We start from the raw sequence: 25436 nt of genomic DNA, 5'->3' as shown, positions 1-25436 counted from the left end.
AATTACTTTTATGACAACACACTATGCATTCACTGTACAGAAGTGATATACCAACAGGGAATTAGTAAATAGGGTGATCTGTAGGACAGGCTACATTATTTCCTATGGATAGGGGTTATGTCGTAATATCCCCTTGGCAATCCAATGGGAATTCCAGGCAAGTTGTCTTAGAGGGATGGGAGTGGAGGATTATAGCTTTCAGTCCCCAAAAAGTGGTTGTTATCCCCCACCTCCACCTTCGGTATCACATTGGCACAGTACCTTTCTGGCCCAGGTGATAGTTCACACAGGCTGGGCCAGTAGTTTGTTGTCGGTCAACAGCTTTGCTGCTCATAGTGTATGTACCCTGCACACCCACTGAGTCAGACCTGTAGCTGATGCTGGTTGCGATCCATCATACATGCTCCAGTGTATGCCTGGTCAGGGAGCCATAGGCAGCACCAGTATAACGGGTGGAACGGCTCTGCGCCAGTTACTCAGCTCACAGTCAGGTGAGTTCTGCTCCATGAGTTACTTCTCGGGCCCAGACAATGGCACACACCCAAACAAAGTTAGGAGTCTCCTCTAGATGCCATGGTGAATCACATATTATCCAATGTCTAGGGCTGTGAACAGGGCCTGCCTTCCTTCCTTCCTAGCACCTCAGTATGGTGTAACCACTGACAGTGGTGGTATGGTGATGAGCACCTCTTGCTGCTTGGTGTTAGCTTACATTAGTGAAACCACCCTGTACACTTTGTGGTTCATAAAGAAAGCCTCTTGATTTTGGGTACTTCCGTGGGCCAGGAAACTTCCTGAGGGTATTCATATCACCCAAACCTCACCTGTCATCAAGTGTTGCGCAGGTCCTCTCTGGGTTACAGCAGCCATGAAAGTACCCTACCTCTTCAGAAACTAGACTGTGTTCCTGCAAGGGCACATACAATGCCCCTCCTCAACAGTTGGTGAGCTCCTTCCCCTCAAGGCAAGCGCCAAAGGAATTTCTGGCTTCAAAACAATTTCCCGGCAGAATGTCAAACTTCCCCAGATTCTGATCCCAAATCTGGCAAGGGGATTTGGTGGTGGATACGTCAACCCTGGAGCAGACAACTGTTCCTTGGCCAGTGGCATGGCACCCTGATTTCAGTACTGAAACACTGGCATTCTGGCTGGGAGTTTATGCCCCATCTTTATACTAAAGTTGCAGCCAGTAGTTGCATCATAATATGGTCATCTTTGAGACCCTTTCTGGGCAGTTGTGCCCTTTTGCTTATTCCTCTCAGATTGGTACAGTCTTTGTCACAAGGTACCTGCCGGGAGGTGGAGTGGTGCTGGCAGCCATGTGTCACAAGAGACCCAAAACAAGGGCACAAAAGAAATGGAGGTTTCCTAACCTACCCACCTGTTAACCTGTGGGAGATTGCCCTAGCAATGAACAAGAGGGCTGAAAATGGTAGGTGACCTACCACAAAGGATTCCTGGAATGCCCCGGAGAAGCCATGCAATTCACATCTGCTGTCTGGGCTTTCTCCAACCCTTCATCTTATGTACTACTTTAAAAAGGAAGGAGATGTCCACAGGCAACTGACAGGAGAGTGGGAAAAGGCCTCTCTTGCCACTATAAAAGGTACTGCTGCCACCCACGGTCAGTGCTGTAACGTCCAGACAGCGGACTTTAGTCATGCTAGGAAAAGAGGGGGAACATAGTGTTCCCCTTGAGAACACAGAGCTCTCAATCTGTATCACAAACATTCTTCAATTATACACGCATGATCATCATGCAGCTTAATATAACCAATATGAGGCAGGGGTGAACGCTCACCAGAGCCATGCAGGGGGCCTTTCTCCATCTTAACTTGCTTGGACACAGAGGAGCTCACTTGATGTCAGTAAGCAGAAACAACACAGATTTTAAAACAAAGCCAGTCACTATACATTACTACTTAAATCTTTATCACTTCTTCGCAAGAAAACCATTCTCTTCTCCATTTAAATTCTTATCAGGAAGAATAAGACAAAATGTCCTCAACACATAAGGCCACAGTCACCAATGAAGTTAAAAAATACATTTTCTATTTTGAAGAACAAAAATGGGATTTCTACCGGAATCTTTCATTCTACCTTAGCAACATGTTTTCTGTGTGATAATTAGGTCATCACTCAAGCTCCTCATACCCTGTCTTGATGTACATCACTGTCATTAGCTAGAATTATGTCTGTTTTATTCAATCTAGGAAATAGAGGAGGAAGTGGTAGATTGTAAGTACTAGCTGGAGTTACAGATGTCACAATAGTAAACAAGAGTTTAGAAGTCAAAACAAAGAAAGAGAGAAAATTAAATTGACACCTCTGGGAATGTAACTAGCACAGGCAAGAACTGCTATTTGATTCATCTTACCTTCTGACAAGAGGGACAAGTACCCAATAGCAACCAATAGTCTATATGGAGGATCATCTGGACACGTATGCTGACAGCCTGTCCGCTTCCAAAATACTTTCTTGTTTTTACAATTGAATTGAACATAGTTTGGAAACAGGGCTTTGGAGCTTTTGCCAACAAATCTGTTAACCTCACATAAATACATTTATAAATGTTTGTGACTTTGTACTGTATTCCCTATTTGCTGCTACTTTTACTTAGTGTATTTGAATTTTAAATAACAATTATTAAAACTCAACGACTGCAACATTGTTCACACAGCTGCCCCTGTGGCAGATAATGCAAAATCAGGCAGCCAGACAACACCACAAACAAAAATAAGAATATTTGGCCTTCTTTCAAATACATACACTGGCTACCCTTTCAGGGTTCTCTAAATATTTTCACCTTCTATTCTCAACCTTAAACTGAAATCTAGCAATGCAAAACTGCTAGCGCAGGCCATACTGGATTGCAAGAAACATGAGGAAACATGATCTGGACATGGATCATACAATTTTGGAACTCTTTTGGCCCACAATTCAGGAGTCTTCCAAGTATGGCAGCAGTCAAGAAAAAAACATGCTTCTTAAAAGAGGCTTCTAGAATCCCCCCTCAAAACCTCCACAACTACTTCCCCTTCCTCCAAAAACAACATGCTCTCGGTGGGTACATAGAGACCATCAAAGAAGTCCAGACCTGAAAAATCATCAGGAGATCCCTGGCTCACCTCAGGCACAGATCCTTCAACATTTGCGAAGGACTTAAAATGTGTGTTCAGTTACAACCCAGCAGTTTAGAAAATAAACAATTACTTTTTTAGAGGTTCTCATGCTAGTGTTTTATTTAGGAGTGTGCCGCCATGATGTCTTACCCTCTAAGACACTTTAATACCACAACTATGTTAATTCCTTAGCTTCTCTCTGGAGTGTGCAGCCAAAGAAAGTGAGTATGGGTGCTCAGCACTGAGACACTACACCAGCTTAGTGGAAATTGGCCACAGTATGTGGTCTACACACTTGGCCACTGAATCCGTGAAGAAAGCGCGCTTTCTGCTGTTAACTCATAATAACTTAAATGAGCAGTAATACTGATCAAACTTTAATGAAATGTAAAGGCTTGTGTATGGAAATAAAATTCAGAACTATTGAGCACTAGTAAAATTGAGAGACAAATTATATTTTTAAAAATCCTGAGACTGAAATATCACTAACCATATCATTAATAATTGAATTTCACTTAATTGTCTCTTAGTGAAATGTAGGAGTGTCTGATGCAAGAGTTGAGGTCCCCTACTTACCTTACATCTTTCGGTCTGCAGATGAAATTTTGTGATTTTGTCAACCACCGGCTCTAAAGAGCAAATACGGCAGACGCTGTTGCTCTGTGCTTCGTGTTAGGCCCTCCGCCTCTTCTAATGTTATGTTAAGTCTGATCAAGTGACAGATTTAACCGACTCATCTGCCTCATGTTTCCCTAAACATTCATCATTAAAACACATGTAGCAGCTATCAGTCAGCTCTCGTCATCCATTGGTCTGTTCATGTGCCACTCCCATTTTGTTTCCGTCCATCACAGTTTATAATATGGGTAAATGGGTCGGTCAACTTTAACCACTGTGTCTCTTCATTGTGTGAGCAACAGCGTTTTTCTTGTGCACATTTGTATAAAAAGTAGTCCACTTCACTGTTGATTTGATTTTGTCATAGGTCATTTTTTTTTACTTTCGTTATGCAAAAATATGCATGCACGTTTAGATAACAGCATTTTTACTTATTACTATCACACCTTCAATGCTTATTCCGATGCCTTTGCAAAACAAATTTGTAGCTTTGCCACGGCTAAACCTATTGGCTTTGCTGTAATAGGTGTTACTATCACCCAAGACATTGGTACTTATTTTATCAAACTCAGATGTAGCAAAAACCAAGACTAGTGACCTCCAATGTACTTGCAGATATATGTGTGTGGGTGCATTAACCCACTAAACCGAAATAAAGATTATACACACACCAAGGTCATAATGCGTGACACATAAATATGTGTAATATAAAATAAAATGTGAACAGTTTCTAACACTGCATGCAGAGAAAAGTCTTACCTCTTCTTGCTTGCTTAGGAAAAGGAGATTGCCTGTGTTCTCCAGTGTGACCGATTCTGGGCCTGTCGACAGAAGCAAAAACATTGTGTTCATCATGATAAAAATGTAAAACCAAGACTTTATGATACTAACAGCACAAAGGAGATTCCTTCATCTTTAATAAACATGGTTGGGGCTTTTTTAGCAACTCCTGTCACTAATATGTTCTTCATTTGGAATCCATTTCTTTTTAGTACTCACATTATGGTTATTTCTTTCATTTTATGTCATCTCTTGAATGTTTTTTAATATTTCAGTTTTTGTGTATCTTTTATGTATCTGTTTTTCTGATGTCTCTGGCCAGGCGTTTAACCTGCACCTACGCTTTTAAGATATCTACCTGGTGCCTAACAAGTAATACAGAAGCCTAGAGGAATTTAAGAAAGGTGAAATGGTGAAGGGATTGGGCAACATAAATGTTTGGCCTGTGGTTGGTCTCTGCCTTTGACCTTAGGGTTGTGGGTATAAACACAACCCAAAGCCTCAGTCACATGACCCCAGCTTATGACTTCTAAGAAACATAGCGGCAAAGTACTGATGTCCTGGTCCACTTCATATATAGACAGATATTCTGAACACCGCCAGACAATTGACATTGTTGGCATCTAAAATGTCTGCCTACAGTGGTTACCAAGAGCAAGGTTGGGGACAGTGACAGGCCAGTGTGGGGAGGCTTACGCTGTTACTGTCTGCGCTGTGCCTGTTGTGATCATTTAAGTTTGCAGCTCCTAAAGGAACAATAACTAAATGTGAAGATTGTGAAATGAACAAGTGAATGAGACTTGTACATTGGACTGTGAACTGTATTACCTGAAGGCAATTCCTTGCTGGGAGTAACTAGTCTGCTCGGAGGAAATCCCTATCAAAATTGTAATATTGCTAATAAAAGTAACTGGAATGCAGATATCCCCTTAGTCTTTCAATTATAAAGAAATGATCTTTTGGTCTGTAGAGATCTGTGGCATAAGCAGCACTGTGCCACAAGGGGGAGCAATGCTATGGTTGCTTCTGACAGGAAGAGATTCTTTCAAGCAGAACTATTTGTATGTGAATGACTAGTGCGGACATCTTCAAACTGGGGCGCGGGCACCCCTGCTGGGCATGAATTGCCCTCAGCGAGCCAGGCTCTGGCCAAGAGGAGCATAATGCTGAAAACAGTACTTTGTTTTTTTTTTTTGGTGAAAAAGCAGAGAGGCAGTTTAAGGTGCCATCAGTGACATCTTTTGTCACTCACGTCCTGGCTGGGAGCAGGTCTCAAAGGGGGAGGGGCTGCGAATAATTCTGAAAGTGCCTCGCCTCCATTTCTAATAAAGAATCGCACTTGGAATAATTTTACACTTTATGAAGACCAGACTGCCCAAAGTATGTTGACAATTATGTACTTGATTGCATTAATTTTAACGGATAACTGAACATAACTCCGAAGTTCGAATTGTTGTATATATTCAGAGCTGATAATTATAAAGAATAACTGTGATAAAAAGTATATTTTCATATTGGGATAAGGGCCCGATGGATTTTGTTTTAATATGAAGCTCGTGAGGCATTAAAACGTTTGACGATCACTGGTCTAACGAGATAAAATTGGAGTAACAACAAACCCTTGGGTTAAAAATGTATATATATTTAATTGTGTGCGGGGATGCTCAACGGCTGCTGAAGTTTACAGGCAAGTAATCTTAAATTTGGAGAGAGTAAATGATGGCCATTGTGCCAATACACATGCCTTCAAAATCCCTGCAACTCTCTCTGTACTGAACCACACCTTCGAGGGACCTCTGGAGCTGTCTGGCACCCTGTCCCCATGCAGGCCATCCCCATGCTAAGGAAGACCACACAGATGCTGAAGGAGCAGGCCTGCCTTTTGTCAGGCTTGCTTCCCTCATGCAGGCTACTAAGGCCTTAAACATTCCCTGCTCTGGTGAAAGACCAAGGCGAGGCCAGAGTGAATAAGGCCGCTGGTGAGAAATGATTACAGCAAGCTTGGGTCCCACCACAAAACTTGGGCATTTGTTGACCAATTAAGGTGGTGACTGGCTCCAAGAAACCCTGTGCTGTCTGCTAGCCATTGGCAGAGGCTACAAAGCACAAGACAGTTTCTACTCCCCACTTCTTGGGAAGGTCAAATTATCAGAAGCTAAGGTTCCCTCGGTCTTATAAACCCTACCAACCAATTTGCTGTCTGTGAGGCAAGGCTTCCACCAGCTGCTTGGCTATGACAAGGTCACGAACCCCTAGGAGAAACTTAGTCATGCACCCTGCAGAATCAGATATGCTGACATCCAGTGGAGCTCTGTTCCATTCCAGTCGGGAACTTACTGCGTTTGCCAGTGTAGGCCATAGCTGGTTAGCTTGTCTGGGATTAACTCGGGTTCCAGCAACCCTTGCTCCCTCGCACACTTAGAGATCATTTGGCCCTGGAAAGAGATGAGGATCTCTATAATAATTCCAATTGTAGACCCTCTTCTGGAAGAATCCTTATCTCTTTCCATGTACCATTCTACCCCACCCTGGGGCTGACTGACCTTAATGGCTCCATAAAGAGACCAAATCCTTATATTCTGCATCCTTTCATCACAATGTTCTCGTCTTGTGTGCAATGCTGCCTACTATTTAGCCCCGCCATTTACTATCTACATACGTCTTGTCTGCTGTGTTTTATAAAAGATGGAAAATACAGCTGCAGACAAAAACATGTTAGTCAACCACTGTAAGATTGTAGACAAGTTATGAACCCATGTCTGCAACTCCTGTAATTCATCCACTGGTTTACACTTCCATGTTTTACTCTCCTATCTACCAACACTACCCCCCCACCCCAATTAGCAAGAGGGAGTGAAATAACTTTGAGCTCCATAGACCCAGGGTGGCAACAGAAGTATAGGAAAGCAAGATCCATGGCAGATTGTTAGGATAAGCAGTACATAACTGATCTACATTTAAATTTACTGTAATTACATTTACCTTATGTGGCTATCCTGAAAATCTGGCATGGATAAAGCCCTCCTGCATCTAGGCTGGCCATCAACCTCTTTTGTAGATTCTTACCTAAATATGGTTGAGTAAAGTGGGAAAGTTATGCAGTTTATTGCACCCAGGACGTCCCCTATCCCACAGTAATATACCTGCTGTGCTGCAAATATCCTATACAATCTGTCTGCAAAAGACCTATTGCCGTAAGCAATAATGACTTGACCAAAGGTAGGTCAGGCTGTGCATAGCTGCTAATGTTGGGGCTATAGATGCAGACGGTGAGACTATGCAAGCTTCCTCCTCTCTTCAGGGACTGATGAAATGTTGCAGTACTTACTTCCTACAGAGTTGATGATGGCTTCCCGAGCCTTTTGAATCCCCAGTCTGAACTGCTGCAGCTCTGGGCGGATTTTGTTTCCGCGATGGTAATACACAAGTGCAAACTCAAAGTCTCCCATAGCGTACAGTGCCTCTGCTTTTTGGTACAGCCCCTGGAAAGATAAAATGTAATCTTAGAGAACAAGGCAACATTAAAGGAATCACAGAATATGGGTTTGAACCTGATTATACAGATAACATACTGTCTGTTGAATCAAGTACTGGTTCACAGCCAATGCAGCTGTGAAAGAGCATGATGTTTTAGTTGTCCAACCTATTTGGTACTCATCTTATTAATTTCAAAAGGTTGAAAGTTTTAGTGGGCCTGTTTGAGACTACAGTAGACATCCTTTTTCCAAAGGGTGATACTATATAAATATCTAACATTAATTAATCTTCAATTTACATACTCAATATTTTTAAGCAATATTTTAAGCAGTATGGCACTTTATACAAAGCGGGAGCCAACACCAACGCCTGATCTCTAGAAGAAACACCTAAGCTCAGGGAGGTGAAATAGCAGACTACTAACAGCCTCCTTCAGCAGATGCAGTCACCAGAGAAGATTTAATTTTGCTTTTCAGGAAACTAGGGAGTGGAGATGCTGCTATTTTGTCATGTTATTAGCATACAGTCTAGGGGCCCTTTGTACAGCTATTACGGTATCCTTGACCGGAGTTCAAAAAGGTCTGCTGTCAATGTGTTGAGAAAGTCACAATCAATTTATAGTCTGTATTGGTTACTAGTGGCTCCTACTGATTGCTGGGAAGAGTATGGGTGCTTGATTCCTGTGAAGGATTTCTGCACAGTGCTACGTGTACTGACGTGTGTACTGAAGGACTGTGCCACTTGTTTCATTTCACTAGGGTGCATAGTTATGAACCAGTAGGATACTGATAGCCCTCCCAGAACTGGGTGAGAATTAGCTCTATGGATTTTGTGGCAAAAGGAGTAGACTATTCTGCTTCCATTTACTTGTTTCAGACTCCGTCCAGGGAGCAGGCAGAGAATACTGGGTGTTAACCACTGGCACTAAAGTGGTTTTCCACTGATTTCCTGGCGCCTGTAGTTCTACATTTAAAATTATTGTAATTAAAAGTACCTTATGTGGCTATCATGAACATTTTTACAACCCTTTTTGCACTTCACTTTCAGTGTAACAAGTGCAACCAAGCATATGCTTCTCAAGGAGGCAGTGTGGGGTGTTCGAGATCAGCACTCAACAATCAACCAACAGACACAATAATTTTAATGTACAGCCCAGTGCTTGTTGTTACAAGAAAGTACTTTAATTACAAGGTGGAATTAAATAAAGCACAATATGCAATTATCCCACTGGTGTTTCCTTTCTGTTGCGATACACCCCACCTGTTCCTATTCCCTTCCTTGTGGCCCCCCCCTAGCTCCGGGCCCCCACCACAGTGGAATCAGGTGTAGCATGAATCAAGCTCAGGTACAGAAACAATTGGCTACAGTCAAAAATGTGCCTGTTTTTGGTCTTAACTCCTCCTCGTGATGAGTGTCAGCAGACCTGCCAACTCACACGGTGCCGCCACGTGTCACACAATTTTGGTTCCCTTCACATGCCCACCCAGTGATTGGCCGAAATTATACAATGGCAGGAAAGGCGAGTTGGAAACCACTGAAGAGAGTGGATTTATAGATAGTCTTTTGAGGCTGCAAACAGGACATCACAAGCTGCCTCAACAACCTTTTGTTCTCGTTTTTTTTGGGTGGAAGGAGGAGTTCGTTGGGGGCAGGGTACGGGGAAGAAGGCCCTCTCAGGAAGATCTCGGCATAAAGCTGCCTCGCCCTCTCTAATGCCCCACCCCTTCCTCACACTGCTGATGTTCTCAAGTTGGCAGGCCCATGACAGTTTATGAATCTCATTGTTGATTTGTATCTTGAATGGCCCTCCCGCCTACCCAGCGGGGTTGCAGTAATGGCGAGTCCACTAGTGTGTGACGCCAGCTAAGCACAGGCTATGTCTAGCAGTGTTGCTATGCCTAGAAGTGTGACTATTCAGACTACTCAGACAGGGGTGTGTACTCACAGGGGTGCGAGTGCAGGTACAGGCTAGGACACAGCAGGTTTCTTCTGGTGTGATGATGTGGTCTCACCGGGCTGAAGAGATGCAGCATAGGTGGTGGGCTGAGGCAGTCTGAAATGTCATGGTCCAAACTGGAATGACAGTAGGTGCACCTCCAACTGGGCTTACAATAATCATGTGGATGCAGCCCCCCTTGTCAGAACTCAAGCCAATCCCGCCATTACAGCTCTTGCCTGGCCTCATGGCCAATGGCAAAGATTCTATTGCAGCCCTGACTGGGCCTTCAGTGAGCACAAAGCAGTTCCGCTAGGATCCAAGATGAGAGACGAGGGGGGCCTATATGCACACAGGTCCTCCGATTTCTCTCAAGCAGTCTGCTCACAATTGATTTCCCTACAGCTACTGGGGAAATCCTGGGCCGCTCTCCTTCTAGGCAGCCTCTTTTTTTGCAGGGCTAGGCAAAGGTGTTCCCTCTCTCAGGAGGCAGACAGGCTTCTAGACACTTCAGCGCATATGCACAGCATCTACGGTTGAAAGTTAGACTTCAGGTGATGTCCCTTCAACTCTGGGAAGTTGACTGTCAGGAAGACCCCATCCCTTGCTGCACAGCAGTACTGAGTACTCTTCCTTGGTCATAAAGGTATTGGGACTGGAACAAAGTGGAGTAGTTTGGTCCCGCTTTTATACACAACTTCTAGTCTGGGAATCCGCACTCATTGTTTAAAATTATACAATCGGTTTAGGGTGGTTCTATTTTCCATTGTCCTCCTAGGGCTGTTCTCCAGACACAGCCTTTGCGTAGAGTTATGCTTCTCTTCTCAAAGAAGGTACCACTTGGGTTGTCCCATTCTGGAACCCCTGTAAAAGACACAAAAAGAGGTTTCTTCCCCTGGCTGTCATCTGCCCAAGTGAATGAGTAGTCAGGGACCTAAAAAAGGGTAAGCCTAGTGTACAAACTTCCTCAACATAGACTCTGAAGCATCTACCCACTTGCCTCTCCATCCACCAAATAACAGCACCTGGGAAGCCTAATCAGCAGGTCATTGCTAATCAAAAGGCCTCATGAAATTTCAAAAGGTAGTCCTATTGCCATCCTCCTCACTTAAGTGTTTGGGTCTTCTATTTGCAGCTATAGTAATGCTGGCAATACACTTCCACTGGCTGCAAGTATAGTGTTCACCCTTTGCCTTGTGCTAGGCAGGTCAGACCAGAGGTATCCAAAATGTATCCCACTGGTATCCTTTTCTCTGTACCACTCAAACACCATGGATGTGTTTTACACACACACACACACGCACGCACGCACACACACACACATATTCGGCCTCACTCCTGGTGACACAGATAAAGAGTTATATTCAAACTACTGATTTCTCTTAAAAAAAAGGTATGCTGCCAGAACTGCTTTATGCCATATACCCAAGACTACTGCACCACTGCGGCAGGTGCCGTCCCTCCTGCCAGCCTCTACTGATTTAGTCTAGGGTAGGTGGAATGCACTGCTCTCTTTGCACTTTAACTGCAGCAAGTTCCAGGGCAGTGCTGGTGGACCGCCGCGTTCCCTAGTTAGACTTACTGCTTGGTGGCTGACCCACCTGTGCGATCCTCTTCGGCACCTTTCTCCGTGAGGCAGGTGATACTTACCACGGACCCATACCAGGTCATCTTCTTCCCCAAATTCTACTGTGAGAAATTCTAGGAAGGCTATGCAGGTTTCCAATTCAAAATGACAACCAACATTTGTTTCTATAAGCCTTTCCTAAGCCTTTATGGAGGAGCCACATGATTAACAACTTTCTGTCAATGCCCTTTAGGGAGAAACATTACTACTGTTTGTGCCGCAGCGCTTCGAGTATAGGATGTGTTGTGTTCCTCGCTCCTGGCTTTGTCCAGGTGTTTTTCTCAGGACCACTGCTGGTCTTCATGGTTGTAAAGCCATCCAAGAACTCTGGAGCCTTCTTCAACAGGCTATAGGAGATTTTTTGCATTGCTGGCTTTTCCCTCCTTTGGGCTGCTTCAGAATGCACTAACTGCTAGACGCCTTCTGTGTCAGTGGCACTGTGGCTACTGGAAGGGGTCACCCTTACCTCAGGAAGACCAAACCTGTAAATGCCAGACTGCCAAAATTCAGAAGCAGTCTCAAAGATCTATCCAATCATCGTTTGAATGACAAACACAGGGACAGTAGCTCATTGTTAGCAATGAGGGCACGCTTGGTGCACCCCCCCCAGGTCAACGGATAAGCCCAGGACCTCACAAAGCCAGAGTACAGGGTCGGCCTTTGAGCGCACCCTTAAATTAGTATGACGCCATTGCCAAAATAAAAGCCAGGATCCCAGATATATACACACAATTTGCACTCAGGAAAGGGAACATTCTCCATAGCATGCAGGGGACATTACTCTCCCAAACATTTGCATCAATAAAAGGGATACTTCCGGAGTGAGAAAGTGTTTATTGAACATTTGTATGACGAGTTGCTAAAACTTGTTGGCTGTTGATTCATTGTGCAATTCTTTTCTGATGTGTTTATACCTATGGCCAGCATGCACACGTTATAAGGAGTACAGTTATTGTCTGACATATTTCGGAAGTATTTGTGATGTCCGTGAGAACCTGATGGCACTACACTTTTGTTGCTGTGTACTTAGTTTTGCACAAAGACATGTATAAATCGCAGAAGAGCTTAAGGCTGATTGACGGAATTGTGCATTCATAGAAACCTCCATCCGGTTGCCCCTTAGGATTTGGAACTTGCTAATGCATGCTTTCAATGCTTGGTGCTTCTACAAGGCTGAGATTCTTCTTCTAACTTTCTCTTTTACTTGAAAAGTGCCTATTTAAAGGACAGTGACATGCTGCGGTTCTTACAGGAGTGTGGAACAGCCTTCATTGACGATCATACCTGGATATGAGATGTGATCTTTTTTACTCATTTTGGGTGAAGTTGTCTAGAGAATAGAGTTCAGTACAAAAAAGTTGCTCTTCTCATGTATGTAGGTATACAGCATATCTATGGTGCAAACTTAGCCAAAAGGCAGTGGAGTGAGGTGCATGGTCTCATCTGGGTTTTTTGATACAGTGGAATCATAGTTATAGGGGCTGCCTTCAAACGTAGGTTGTTCCTTGGCAGAAAGGTATGATGCTATTGTTTCAGGAAGATCATGTCTACACCACGGATGTAGAGGCCTTGAACAGGAGGTGTCTAGCCACAGAGAGCCAGAGAGGTGTCCAATAGCCAGAGTTGTGTGGCCCTTTGTTTGAAGGTGCAGTAAGAGTCTGGGTGCACTGAAGCCTACTTCAAGGAAGGCAGGAGCCCCAAGACAGTACAAGTGCAATAGTAAGCTAGACTGTTTGAGGAAAACCAACGAAAGGTAAAATGTGCTTTACGGCCCTGAGTTTGTGAAAAGAAGGTTTCATCACTTGATTTCCCTGAGGTGTTCCCTAAAGGTCCATGTCTTGATGATTCTGAGGTTCTTAATCTTGCTGGAGGCCATGGAAGGAGCCCAAAGCTCATACCCTGGTGGTAGGACATTTTCCAAAAGGTAGGAGTTATGATCCTGATGCTATGAGTTTCAGATGGTCAAGAATTCTTGACTGCAAGACAGCAGGGGGCAACAGCAAGTTGTCCGTCTGTAAGAATTTTTGGCTTTGGAGTTATTTGGGTGTCATCAGCATATTTCGAGAGGTTGAAAGTTTTGATGTCATGGACAGGCTCCAATAGGGATGCGATAGTTGAGTCCAGATGAACAGCTTCCCACTATGCTGATTAGTGATGACTGGAAAGGTGGAGGTGATTTTATGCAGCCTCTCTGCAAGCAAAGAACAAACATATTCCAGAGCAGTTCTTTTAATTACCTGCTCTATGTATGTCTGTGGAAAGAAGCTGTTTGCCACAAGAAATTATGAAATAGCATATACTGTTCTCAGGGACTCAACACCACACAAGCACATTTTGTCCAACCACATTCTTTTGAGGATAAACTGAATAAGACAAGTTTTAAAAATACATCACTTGTCTCATTTTTTAGAAAAATATTTGAGGATTTATTCTCAAAAGCCCACTTGGAATTGTTTCTGTAAAATGTACTTTGTTCGGATACTGGGGATCAGGTGCAGGGATCAAAATGCAGGTTGGCTGATTGGTCCTGGGCTAAGTAGAAGCTAAAGGGCTGCTAGCAGATACTGTATACAAGGGATCAGACTACCACATGTGCGCTAGTTTTTGGTTCTGTGAGAAGGTTTGAATATAGAAAAGGCTGCTGTACAAGTCTCTGGAAGAAAGGAACCTATAACTGCTTCCAACTGAGGCTTAGGGTGGAGGTCACCAGTGACCAAATGCTGGCAAGGTTTCACGGAACTAGTTCACGCTTCACACCTCAGTGTATGTGCTTAGCAATTTCGAGCAGCATAGTTAAAATCTTTTATGACCACGGCATGAGCATCAAACCTAGAGGAGAGGGGACACCTACACCAAGGCCTTAGGAAATGTACGTCAGTCTAACTAGTACCTGCGGATGAGGTGATACTTCACACAAAGACCCTGAAAGAATCTCTGGCACAGGACATCTAAGGAATGGAAACGTGCACAAGGCCTATGTAGGAGACTGAAACACAGGCTGGGTCAGACTCAGAGTGTATCCAAGGAGCCTAGGAAAGTCTCCTGATAGTGGGAACTGTGTAAGAGGAGCTTAAGGAAAGGGTTTTTACCCAAGTGTGTTTGATGAACAAAGCTTAAAAGTGTGATTACATTTGTAATTTCTTGGAGTGAATACCAAACTCTCCTTTTAGGTGGCATTTGAAACCTATCATGTTGTGACCAATATGAAGGGTACTTTAATGTGCACCAATTTGCTGTAGTTTTTTTAAGAAAAATTCTTCTTGGGCCACAACCCTCACACTGACCTTTGAATTTGTTTATGAAAAAAAAACTATATATTGGTACCAGTATGGTAGGTGACACATACCTAAAATCTATGCTATGCTAATGCCCTTTAAAATGCCTTTGGAATAATGTGTAGGCTGATTGTCCTTACACAATGCACTGGGTAAGTAAAAAAATTCTTGAACATTTCCTAGGAGAAAATTGCATTTCTAACTTCTTTTTGAGTTGCAAGTAGGTTTCAGAAGAGTACACACATCTGTTATGTTTTTAGTCTTACATTGCATCAATTTTTTATCCTGGTGCATTTCTTGTGCCTCCACAATGCCAATATGATCTTTGCTAACACCCCACAGCATAAGATGTCTGTGTCTACCCCACAATTACGGAGAATAAACTGCCCCTCATAAAGCAGGGCATAATCAGTTCCACTACTACTGTATACTTCCAGTGCTGCCTTGATCTTGTATGGCATGCACATTACCTTTTCATGTTATTACTACTGTTAATGGTAATGTCATTCTTACACATTCTAAACATGGTTCACAGCATATAACACTGTGAATTAACAAGCTACATCATCTCAAATAAGTAACAGTCCATCTTAACTCTTAGAATGCAGCTTCCCTTCCAATTACTGATTGTCTGTATCCCTGCCTTTGACCATTTACATCAATCGGATGCCTTTTAAGTGGGTTCTCATGTTACAAATAAAACATATGTGCATGATAAAAAGTAAAAATGTACAATACCACAGGTATCTGGAATGGCCAGGTCAACATACAGGCTGCTCACTCATTCGAGGAAACATATAGAAAACATTAACATGGATTCTTGCACTTACTCATCTCACAAAGTAATAGGTGTGTAGGAAGCACTTCATCACCACGTTGTGGCACCTCCATCCTAACAAGCAGTAACCAAGAGGATAAGCGATTCAAACAGTCATTTGAGAGATAGCACGATGATCAGGTTTTAAGGGGTCAATCCTCCTGAGTACCCTAGGAACCATCGTGGCACCAGGCTGAGTGAGGGGAAACTAGCCTGTACCTATCTAAGGACTGAATTGTGACAAGGCCCATAACAAAGCCCAGATCCTACCTACTGTATCTCAACCATCAAGGTTTGTTACTGCTATCAGTGGTGCACCACAAGCATACAAAGGATAATCCAACAAAGAATCATCCAATTTTGGTTCCTCAGAAACCTCCACGTCATAAGGACCTTGGAAGATGGGGTGGAGACAAGAATGGCCGCAATGAGCCTGCCCACCAGAGGGTTGGACCTGGTCTTGTGCCAGAACATTAACCTGTAGGGTCCATAAGGGTCTCGTGCACAGTCTAAAAGTGATCCCGTCTAGGATAAGGTGTCACTCAAAGTAATATCTTCTTCGTCTAAGCCCCATGCTGCGCAGCAGGGGTAAGGCCCCATAGAACTTCCCCTGGGACAGGTTGTCAGCAATCTCCTTGCTCTGCACAGACAATTGAACTGTCTCTCCTCTGCAATTTTCCAAAACAAGAATACTTGTTTCAGGCACTCATTTCCAGGTGCACATGCAATCAACTCCCTGTAAGCTGAATTTGATCACTTTGGATTTGCCCAAACATGGTATGTGGTTACCTTATTCTTTCTTCCACATAGAGGTATATTTATTGTCTACTCTTCCTCTCAGGCTTACTAACAGTGGTTGTCCCGAAGCTTATACAGCTATCGCAAATCATGTAAATTCAACATGCATACATCTCATAGACGGTTGAGAAGATAGCCTTACATACAATATATGTTTTAAGAGTTATTAATTGAATAGTTACATGGATGTTACCCTGAAGAAGCGTTTGTCCTCTTTGAGAGCTTCTTCTGCATCATTCAGGGCAGACGCAGCATCACCCAGCTTTAGGTAACACTTAGCCCGTGAAACCAGACAGTTCTTGTCAGATGGCTGAAGGATGAGGGCCTGAAATACAAAAAGAAGAGTGTTTGTTAAATGGGCCCTTGAAGTTTAGTCCTGGGTGCTCAATATACGATGAGACAAGGAAGAGCTTTGGTTAGTGCATTGGTGCTAGATTATACTATGCCCTGAAGGACCTTAAGCATTCAAATCTTTCACAAACCACATGATACTGCATAGACAAAACATATGAACATTTTGAAGAAAGAAAGGAATTCAATGAAAGAAGCAACAGCATACCGTCGCCTAGCTTTAAAATAGTGTTAATACTTGGACTTTAACGAGGGCTGACATTAGTATGGGATCAAAATTAGTGCCTTTAATTTTCATGCATTCTGAGTAGGAGTAGAAACTCTATTCTAACCTCAGCGCATACATGGCAAACACCCCCATATTTTCAATGTTACTTTAAGTCTACTTTGTCAGTCCTGCTGTTTTAGCCACACGAGTAATCTTTTACGTCCAAATCCCAGCACACTTTAATGTTTCAGGCTGAAAAATTAGGGTAGCCTAAAAAAAAAAATTCAAAAACAGACTATTGACAAGGGGCCAGTTGCAGGTCTTTTAATGTTTTTTTTTTTATCACTGTAGTGTGACTGCTCTACCCCTAATTTTTAAAAATTCATGAGTTCCCCTACCAAGACAGTGGTCTCTTCAAAAGTTGCTGCATCATAATTGAAGCAATCATCACCAGGCACTCTTTTCCAGGTGCACATGCAATCAAAGAATCTGTATATAGTCCAGAGAACCTATCATTTTCTGGACAATCACTATAAGCAAGGCTGAAGATCACAGAATACTGAGAAGAGAAGACACAAAAACAAGCTTCCTCTGTCTAGACTTCCAGACTACAGAACAATATCCCTGTTAGGTTTGATTCAACTTTACACAATTATATATTTGTTCTGCCTTCTGATTTCTCGCAATCCCTAAGCCACTGCTTACCTAACCAGCAGCAAATGTTGAACTTCAAACTCTGGTCCTTGACCGACTAATGGCCATAAAAAAAGACACAAACACCGCTCGATTTCAAGATTTGTGATTCTACCTAATTAGGCTGGTGCGCATTCCCTACCTCGTGTCCATGAAACTCTTCCAAGAACCAACTTCTGGCACTTCCATTCTCTCAACCACATAGAAAAGATACTACATCCCTTTGGGAATGGTTTTTGGGTAAAGGGGCACCCAGGGGCTACTGGGCACCAAAAGTTATATCCAGGGGCCTGACTTACTGCTGGACCCAAATCTGAACACCATGTACATCCCTTTTGCACTGGATCCTCAGGATAGTAAAGAGGAGCGACCTTACTTACTTACTTACTTAGGGACATGGCGTGGGATCAAAGATTCTAAAGTCAATATAGTACTGATAGCATAAATATATCAATGCTCAAACAGTGATTTGTATCAAAAAAAGAATAAATAGTATTTTATCCTGCTATCAATATGATACTATGCGGTCAGTGTTGTTTCAGATTTAGGTATCTACTTGATTCACTAAGGTTAATGAGAAGTTTGTGGCAAATGGTAGTGGTTGTATCCCAGTGCTGTACTAGTGTCCCTGTACCAGTGTTACACCCCCACCCCCACAGTCTCTCCTGAAATGCTTGCAAAGCTAACCATGGTGTACTTTGTGAGTTGTATTCCAATGCTGTCCCATTGGGGGTTGGTAAACAACTGCAGTGATGGTCCACTCCAGAAAGTTAGACTACTTTTATGTAATTTTTGTTTCAGAATGAGACTCAGGCTTAGCACAAGTTTGTAGCAACAATGTTGCCATTTACTTCAAACCTTTCAGCTAAACGTACCGACACACAGAAACCTGCAGCACCACCACCCCCGGACCTCGTTCAAAGAGAGTCTCTTCTCTAGACATTATAACCCAGAGATAAACCTTGGGCTTTCCAAGAGAGACAGTCTGGCAGACCAATGCTGCGGGCTATACCACTCAGATTACCACAACTCCAGATGAAACGGCTTCTTGCCTAGACCTCATTCAATGCTTATGCTTCTGGCTTCTGTGCTACCCACACAGCAAGTCTCCTTTGAGTAACTGGACTGGGTCCCTTTCTCCTCAATTAGGGCTCCACAGTGAAGAAAGAAACACTGGAGGGATCCCTACAGTCAGGTGCTATTTCCACATCCATTCTAGTGAGATGGTAAATAGGAAAGCAGGTCTAGATCTGACCTGATGCCCTAGAACAGACTAGATTTTGGTTAGTGAAATATCTTGGAACATTGATCTGGTGATGCCACTCCAATATTTATACCACTCTGGTAGGCGAGTAATGTATATTCCCTGTGATGATCTGTTGTGGGTTGCCTGGTTACAGGAGAGCAGGTTTCACCTCACACCTAGTTACTCAGTTACATGTCATTTTTATGGAAATGTTGCAGGTAGCAGACCCCGGAATTCCCAGAAAGAAGACTGCAGGACAACTGGCACAAAAAAGAGCTTGGCTTCCCTCCACTAACTGACATATGAATTTTGTTTACGAACACCTCAGGGGTAGAAGGGAGCACAAAAGGAGCAGAGACTGCCTTTGCAATTCAAAAGTAGGCCTATATCCCTATTTCCTTCCACATGTACAGCATCCATTTTAGGACATCCTCATTCCTCACTCCTCATCCCTACTTCTCATCCCTGCTTCTCATCCATCATCCCTACTTCTCTTCCATCATCCCTACTTCTCTTCCATCATCCCTACTTCTCATCCATCATATATTATCCCTACTCCTCATCCATCATCCCTACTTCTCTTCCATCATCCCTACTTCTCATCCCTGTGTCTCATCCCTGCTTCTTATCCATCATCCCTACTTCTCATCCCTCATCCCTGCTTCTCATCCCTACTTCTCATCCATCATTCCTACTTCTCATGCCTCAGCCATCATCCCTACTCCTCATCCATCATCCCTACTCCTCATTCCTCATCTCTCAGTCATACCAACACATTTTCAGTTTTGTGAAACACACCTTCACACTGATTGGTTGGGAACTCATACAGGTCCGCCATTCCTTCTTCACACACATACATCAACGGCAAACCAGTGGGACAACATCCATTAGTGTGTCATCTCTTAAAGGGAGTAAAGTTTTCCAATCCTCCAAAATCTAGATATAGTTCCTTGTGGGATGTAAATGCTGTGTTTAATTTATTTATTTCTTGGCCAGACAATACTTTGCTTCCTTTGAAAAAATTATCTGCCAAACTTACCATGTTATTATGCCTTGTTTCTTTTAAACGTCTATCTAATGTTAGAGCTTTGGATGTTACCGCTCGTCATTTTACTCCAACAGGTGTTCTGTTTAATGTTCGCAGGCGCACAAAAACTAACCTTTCGTCAGTTTTTTATCCTTATTTTCCTGACCACCTAAGTTATGTGTGGGTCAATGTTTGAAAGTTTATGAACAACAGACAGCCGATTTGAGAGCTTCCTCAGCATCCCAACTCCTTATTTCTTTCAGAAAACCTTTCAAACCTGTTTCCTCCCCTACCTTAGCCCGTTGGGTTAAATGGATCATGGCTTTGGCGGGCATCAATACTTCTGCCTTTGAGGCCCATTCGGCTAGGGGAGCTATGGCTTCCAAAGCTTTTTGGGCCGGCTGGAGGATATTCTCAGATCGGCTGACTGGTCTAATGATGATGTTTTCAAGGTGTTTTATTACAAACCTGTTCAACATGCTTCTTTAAATGTGATTGATTTGCTTTAAAATAGCATAATAGGAGCCTCCGGTCTTGTCATAAAATGTAGATTTTCCTAATAGTTTACGAAGGAAAGTCTTAATTTTATTAAAGACACGGAGGCGAGTATTATCCCACCTCTACAAATTCTTATTTTGTCTTTGTTCCCTCCCAGCAGCATCTTCAACCACTCCACAGTCTTCTTCCTAAGAGCTGCTTTGCTCAACAACACCTTTCAGGAGTTTTCACGTCTTCTGCATCTCAAGTCAATCGTCTGGCCCTAAATCATCTTCAACAACTTCACAGGCTTTCTCCTAAGAACTGCTTTGCTCAACAACACCTTACAGGAGCCCCCTCTTCAACTGCGTTTCAAGTCAACCATCTTCAGCCAGACATTCGGACCCTTCCAAGTTCTGTTTCTGGAATGCTGGTTGTTCTTCAGGAACTTTTGTCTGTTTTCTTGGCAATATGCATATGTTGTTCCATTATTCCATTATTTGTTACTTTTTAATCTCGCACAAGAAAAGAGGGCTGTTCTCAGTCAAGATAAGTATTATAGGGGCAGCCCGTCGGTGATTGGTGCATTATATTTGACTACTTGTTGCTTCCCATTGGCCACTTTCGTTTGCCTGATGGGAGTTGTAGTTGCTATCTAAATAAACAAGAAAAGAATAGCATAATACTCGCCTCCATGTCTTTAATAAAATTAAGACTTTCCTTCATAAACTATTAGAAAAATCTACATTTTGCATCAACTGAGGGGCACAGGATGACTTAACTGAGTTCTCAACAACACAGACAAAGTTGCACTAAAGGGATTAAATCCTGATTTAAAAAAAACATTGTCTGTGTTAACTAAATCGCTTTCTGCTTCAGGCTGCTAACTTTTTTTGCACTGCAGCACATGAAAACTTCCCTAATTCTGCTTTCAGTTAACCCTGTAGGAAAACCTTGACATGCTATATTTGGTGAATGTTGCCGGGACACCCTGGTCACCCTATGTTACTTGCAATGTTGCAGCTACTATTGGTCATGCTAACTTGCTTTTTCTTTCCCTCGCCGTGCCGTGTTTCCCCTTGGCTGTATGCAAGGGGTTCTTCTTCTTGCATTTACAGTGCTTGGCTCTTAAAGTCATAGTGTTAAATCTCCACTGGTATTATCCCTACTGTCTCTCCAAGTGTTTTAGCACCTCTTCTCTCAATGCTCTTCCCCTATGGCTGTACTCACTATCCCCATGGCTGTACTCACATGATTCTAGCTCTAGCAATCAAAGCGCTTTGATCTTGGGCTCACATGGCTATGGTTCGATTGCTCTATACTGCTATACTCTAGACCAGTGGTTCCCAACCTGTGGTCCGGGGACCCCTAGGGGTCCGCGAAGCCTTCTCAGGGGGTCCGCGAGAGCCTAGAAAATTAAAAAATATTAACAAATATTGACAAATTAGGTCCCCAGCTTCCAGTAATGACTCAGACGGGGGTCCCCGGATTCCCATGATGATTCCGTGGGGGTCCCTGGGTTCCATTAATGTTAAAGTGGGGGTCCACAGAAACCAAAAGGTTGGGAACCACTGCTCTAGACTGCTATAGCCCTTAGTGGCGACACTCGCATTATAATAGCTATTGTGGCACCCTGGCTCTTTCACTTGGAGTACTTCAGCCCTCCCCCAATCCCCCCCACCGCCGGCCATCATGCCCTTGTTCTGGCTCTCCAATTGCTATGTTCACTGGGTTTTAACTCGTATCCTGGTAGGGCTCTAACGCGTATATTCACTATCACCATGATTGTACCCACATGATCCTACCTAGTTCCCACGCACTCAGCATAAGTCTATTCTACGTTACTGTGGTTGAGAACACACTACTATAGCCCAGAGTGGCGGTGTAACGACAGCCATATTATTCAGGCTTTCACATGCAGTGCCCCAGCCCTCTGTGTCTATATTCACTGTGTACTAACAGTGTCCTAACCCCTTCGTGTAGATCATGTACCCCGGTAACCGACCTCCTTGAACCACACTGCTGCGGTTTACATTCGCTGTATTTGAAGCACCTCGCTAATTGACTCACAGAGCCGTACTTAGCATTTTGCAGTATTCGTTGTGCCTAGCTCATAGCCTCGCAGTGCTGTAGTCCACTTTCTGTACTCGCGGTACAGACAGACATTTACTCACAGTGGTATAGGTTTCTATGGCTTTCCTATACTCCGCCTTCTGGTATAGCTGCTCCCCCTCGGCCATATAGGTGACGAATGAACTAGTAGGGGGTGCCTCCGTCTCTATCTCGTCCTCGGCCATGGCTGTCTCTTCTCCCTGCAGACAAGGGGGTTTCTATATTGCCATACAATCGCAAGCTTCAACTTGGTTTGTTGCAAGCATGGCCTGTAACCTAGCAACCGATTAACAACGGAATCACTTCCGGCGTAGTTTCGAAGCAAGGTTGGTGAAGAACAGGAAACGACCTTAGAAAGACAGATAGTCTCTGAAGGGTGAGCCCATTCCAAGATGGCCTCCGCACTTTTGCACAACTGAAGGATTCTTCCCAGATACACACGCTGTTCTTGAATTATATTTGACAATATGTAAAAAGGATAGACCCCGTCAATTTTTATTGGAATGACTTAATTATGAAACGTTAACAATTTAAAATATAATCGTTGGCAAAGGCCTAATGCTCACTTCTGCATCGCCTGATGCCGAGGTATTTAAAAACAGGTAAACAGTAAAACAACCTATAGTGCAATTTTATGAAGAGATATGAACATTGCAGATTCTCCTAGCCAGGTGTGAAGGAGAGTCCTAATTTTATCAAACACAAAGGAGGCGAGCATTATGCAGCCTCTTTTCTAACTTTTTTTATTCACAGCATTTCAAAACAGTACAACTCCCACAATAATGTGGTATCAACAAAAAGTGACAAATAACAGCCAATTAAACCCAGTATAAGTAGGGCCAGTCAACCTACAGCATCTTAGTTTCGTTGCCTCCATGCAAAGTTCCTGAGGTCTGACTTCTTCACATTTGATATAATCCCCAATCTTTGAATGAGGTCCACCATGTCCTAAACCCAAACCAACAAGAGACCCCTCTTACTGACTGAGAAAGACCATGTTGTCTAGATACACTATCATCCTCAGCCCCTGGAATCTGAGAAATACCAACGCTAGCTTTAACAGCTTGATGAAAAACCAAGGTGACGAAGGCAGGCCAAAGGGATAGGAATTGAATCTGTACAGACCTCCTTGCCAAGAGAATAGGAGATACTTCCTGTGACTCTCAAAGATGGGAACGGTTAGGTAAGCATCTTTCAAATACAAGTGCACCATCCAATCCACTGAAAGCAAATATCTAAAATATATCACAAATTGCATTTTGAAATGGCAGTAGAGTTCAAACTGATTAAACTCCCTCAGGTTCATCGCAGCCCGATTTTGCTGTTTTTCTTTTGTACCAGAAACATATTGCTGACAAATCCTTTAGGATCCCTTATTTGACTGTCATCATACTCAAAGCCAAATAGACTGCCCATTCTCCTCTGTTGGAAGAACGCTGGTCTGGTGTTCTTGAACTGGCGGTTGTAATAGGGTCTGAAGGGGGACTGGTGGCCAGTGAAGCAACCCCTGAAAATGCTGGCCCTGGGAGAAACCCATCCGAATACTCTAATTAGTGAAGAGTGCACCTTATCCAAAGAGGAAAAAGTCTGAACATAAGACTTAATCTCTTTTATTAAATCATCCCCAAACAAGGGACCTTGTGTATTCACTGAGGTCTCAAAACTAGCCAAATCTCCCAGTTTTGGATCAATCCTCAATAGATGTGCTTTAATAGATGTGTTTAAAGCAAAAACTCAAAAAGAACTCAAGAATATAAACAATAACAATTTTCAGTTCTCCTGTCCTTTGTACATTTTTTCTTGAATCCAGAACTCGAGGTCCTGTTAATCCACTCTTCTGGTACCATCTGTGCCCACCACCTCAGAATATCACCTGATTGGTCGATCCAGGGGCGGAATAAAATCAGGACTCTCCTTCATAACTAGCTAAGAGAAGGTGTAATTTTATTACAAGACAGGAGTCTCATATTATGCAGGTTCAAAGCGTATTAACAACTGTCATTGCAGTGTGATCCACAGGTTTACAATAATAAAATGTAAAAAATTTGATACCCTAGTCCAATCTACAGCTTTTAAGATGTCCTCTAGTCTTGCCTCATCCCAGAACGCTTTGGAAGCCATCTCCCCTCTGACTGAATGGGTCTCAAAAGACCGCATATCAACGCTTTCTTTACCCATTACCTCCTTTACACATCTACTCAAAGTTGTAAACACAGTACTAGATAGGCATCCATAGGCATCCCACTTAATAGCAAACATTGTTTTTTGGGGATTCCTATACAATTTAATGATCTGCATATCAAGGTATGTTCCCCAAGGACTATTTTTTCGTCCTGAATAAATATGGCGCCAAACCAGAACGCCCAGCCTAAGGACTGTTAGCTTCTCTTTTTTTGTAAATTCTACATAGACCTAAGGAAAGCGTTTGTGACTCCATTTTTAAAATCAATGCATTTTAAACAATGTCGCCCTGCCTTTAATTACCTTCTGTCCTTACCATCAATTGTGTTTGGCAATGGAATAGCTTTATTTTTATGTGCAGTGATGAAGGCTAGACCATATTATCAAATTACCTAGATAGGGTTTTCATATTTGTAGAAATTTTAAACGTATTTTATTAATGACAATAGTCTTTGTTTTAAAACATACTCTTATACTGATTTTTTCTGTCATGTTTTTGAACTGTGGCTTTTATGTGAATTTATTTAACTCCTTGTAACGTAATCTTGCTATACGGTCCTGTTAGATATGGTTTGACTTACTGCTCTCATACTATTTCAAATATTGAGTGATGTTTTTAATATGAATTATCTGCTTTTATGATTGTTCTATTCAATCGAATAAAGTATTTTAATGATGATGATGACTGTTA

The 25436-nt window shown here is 42.8% G+C and overlaps 1 protein-coding gene across 1 annotated transcript in view; it reads right to left on the bottom strand.

Annotated features, from left to right (window-relative positions):
• Positions 1-22853, bottom strand: part of ODAD4 (outer dynein arm docking complex subunit 4) — a 75446-nt gene extending 52593 nt beyond the window's left edge. Inside the window, exons 1-4 of the mRNA XM_069237664.1 lie at positions 22627-22853; positions 16644-16775; positions 7849-8002; positions 4500-4561 (exon numbers count right to left, since the gene is read on the bottom strand). Of these exons, the coding sequence (XP_069093765.1) occupies positions 4500-4561; positions 7849-8002; positions 16644-16775; positions 22627-22749 (471 nt within the window). The 5' untranslated portion in view covers positions 22750-22853. The remainder of the gene's footprint in view (positions 1-4499; positions 4562-7848; positions 8003-16643; positions 16776-22626) is intronic.
• Between the last annotated feature and the right edge of the window lie 2583 nt (positions 22854-25436).

Source organism: Pleurodeles waltl, chromosome 6 (genome assembly GCF_031143425.1).
Source record: "Pleurodeles waltl isolate 20211129_DDA chromosome 6, aPleWal1.hap1.20221129, whole genome shotgun sequence".
Classification (NCBI taxonomy): Eukaryota; Metazoa; Chordata; class Amphibia; order Caudata; family Salamandridae; genus Pleurodeles; species Pleurodeles waltl.
This window is presented reverse-complemented; position numbering and strand designations above follow the sequence as displayed.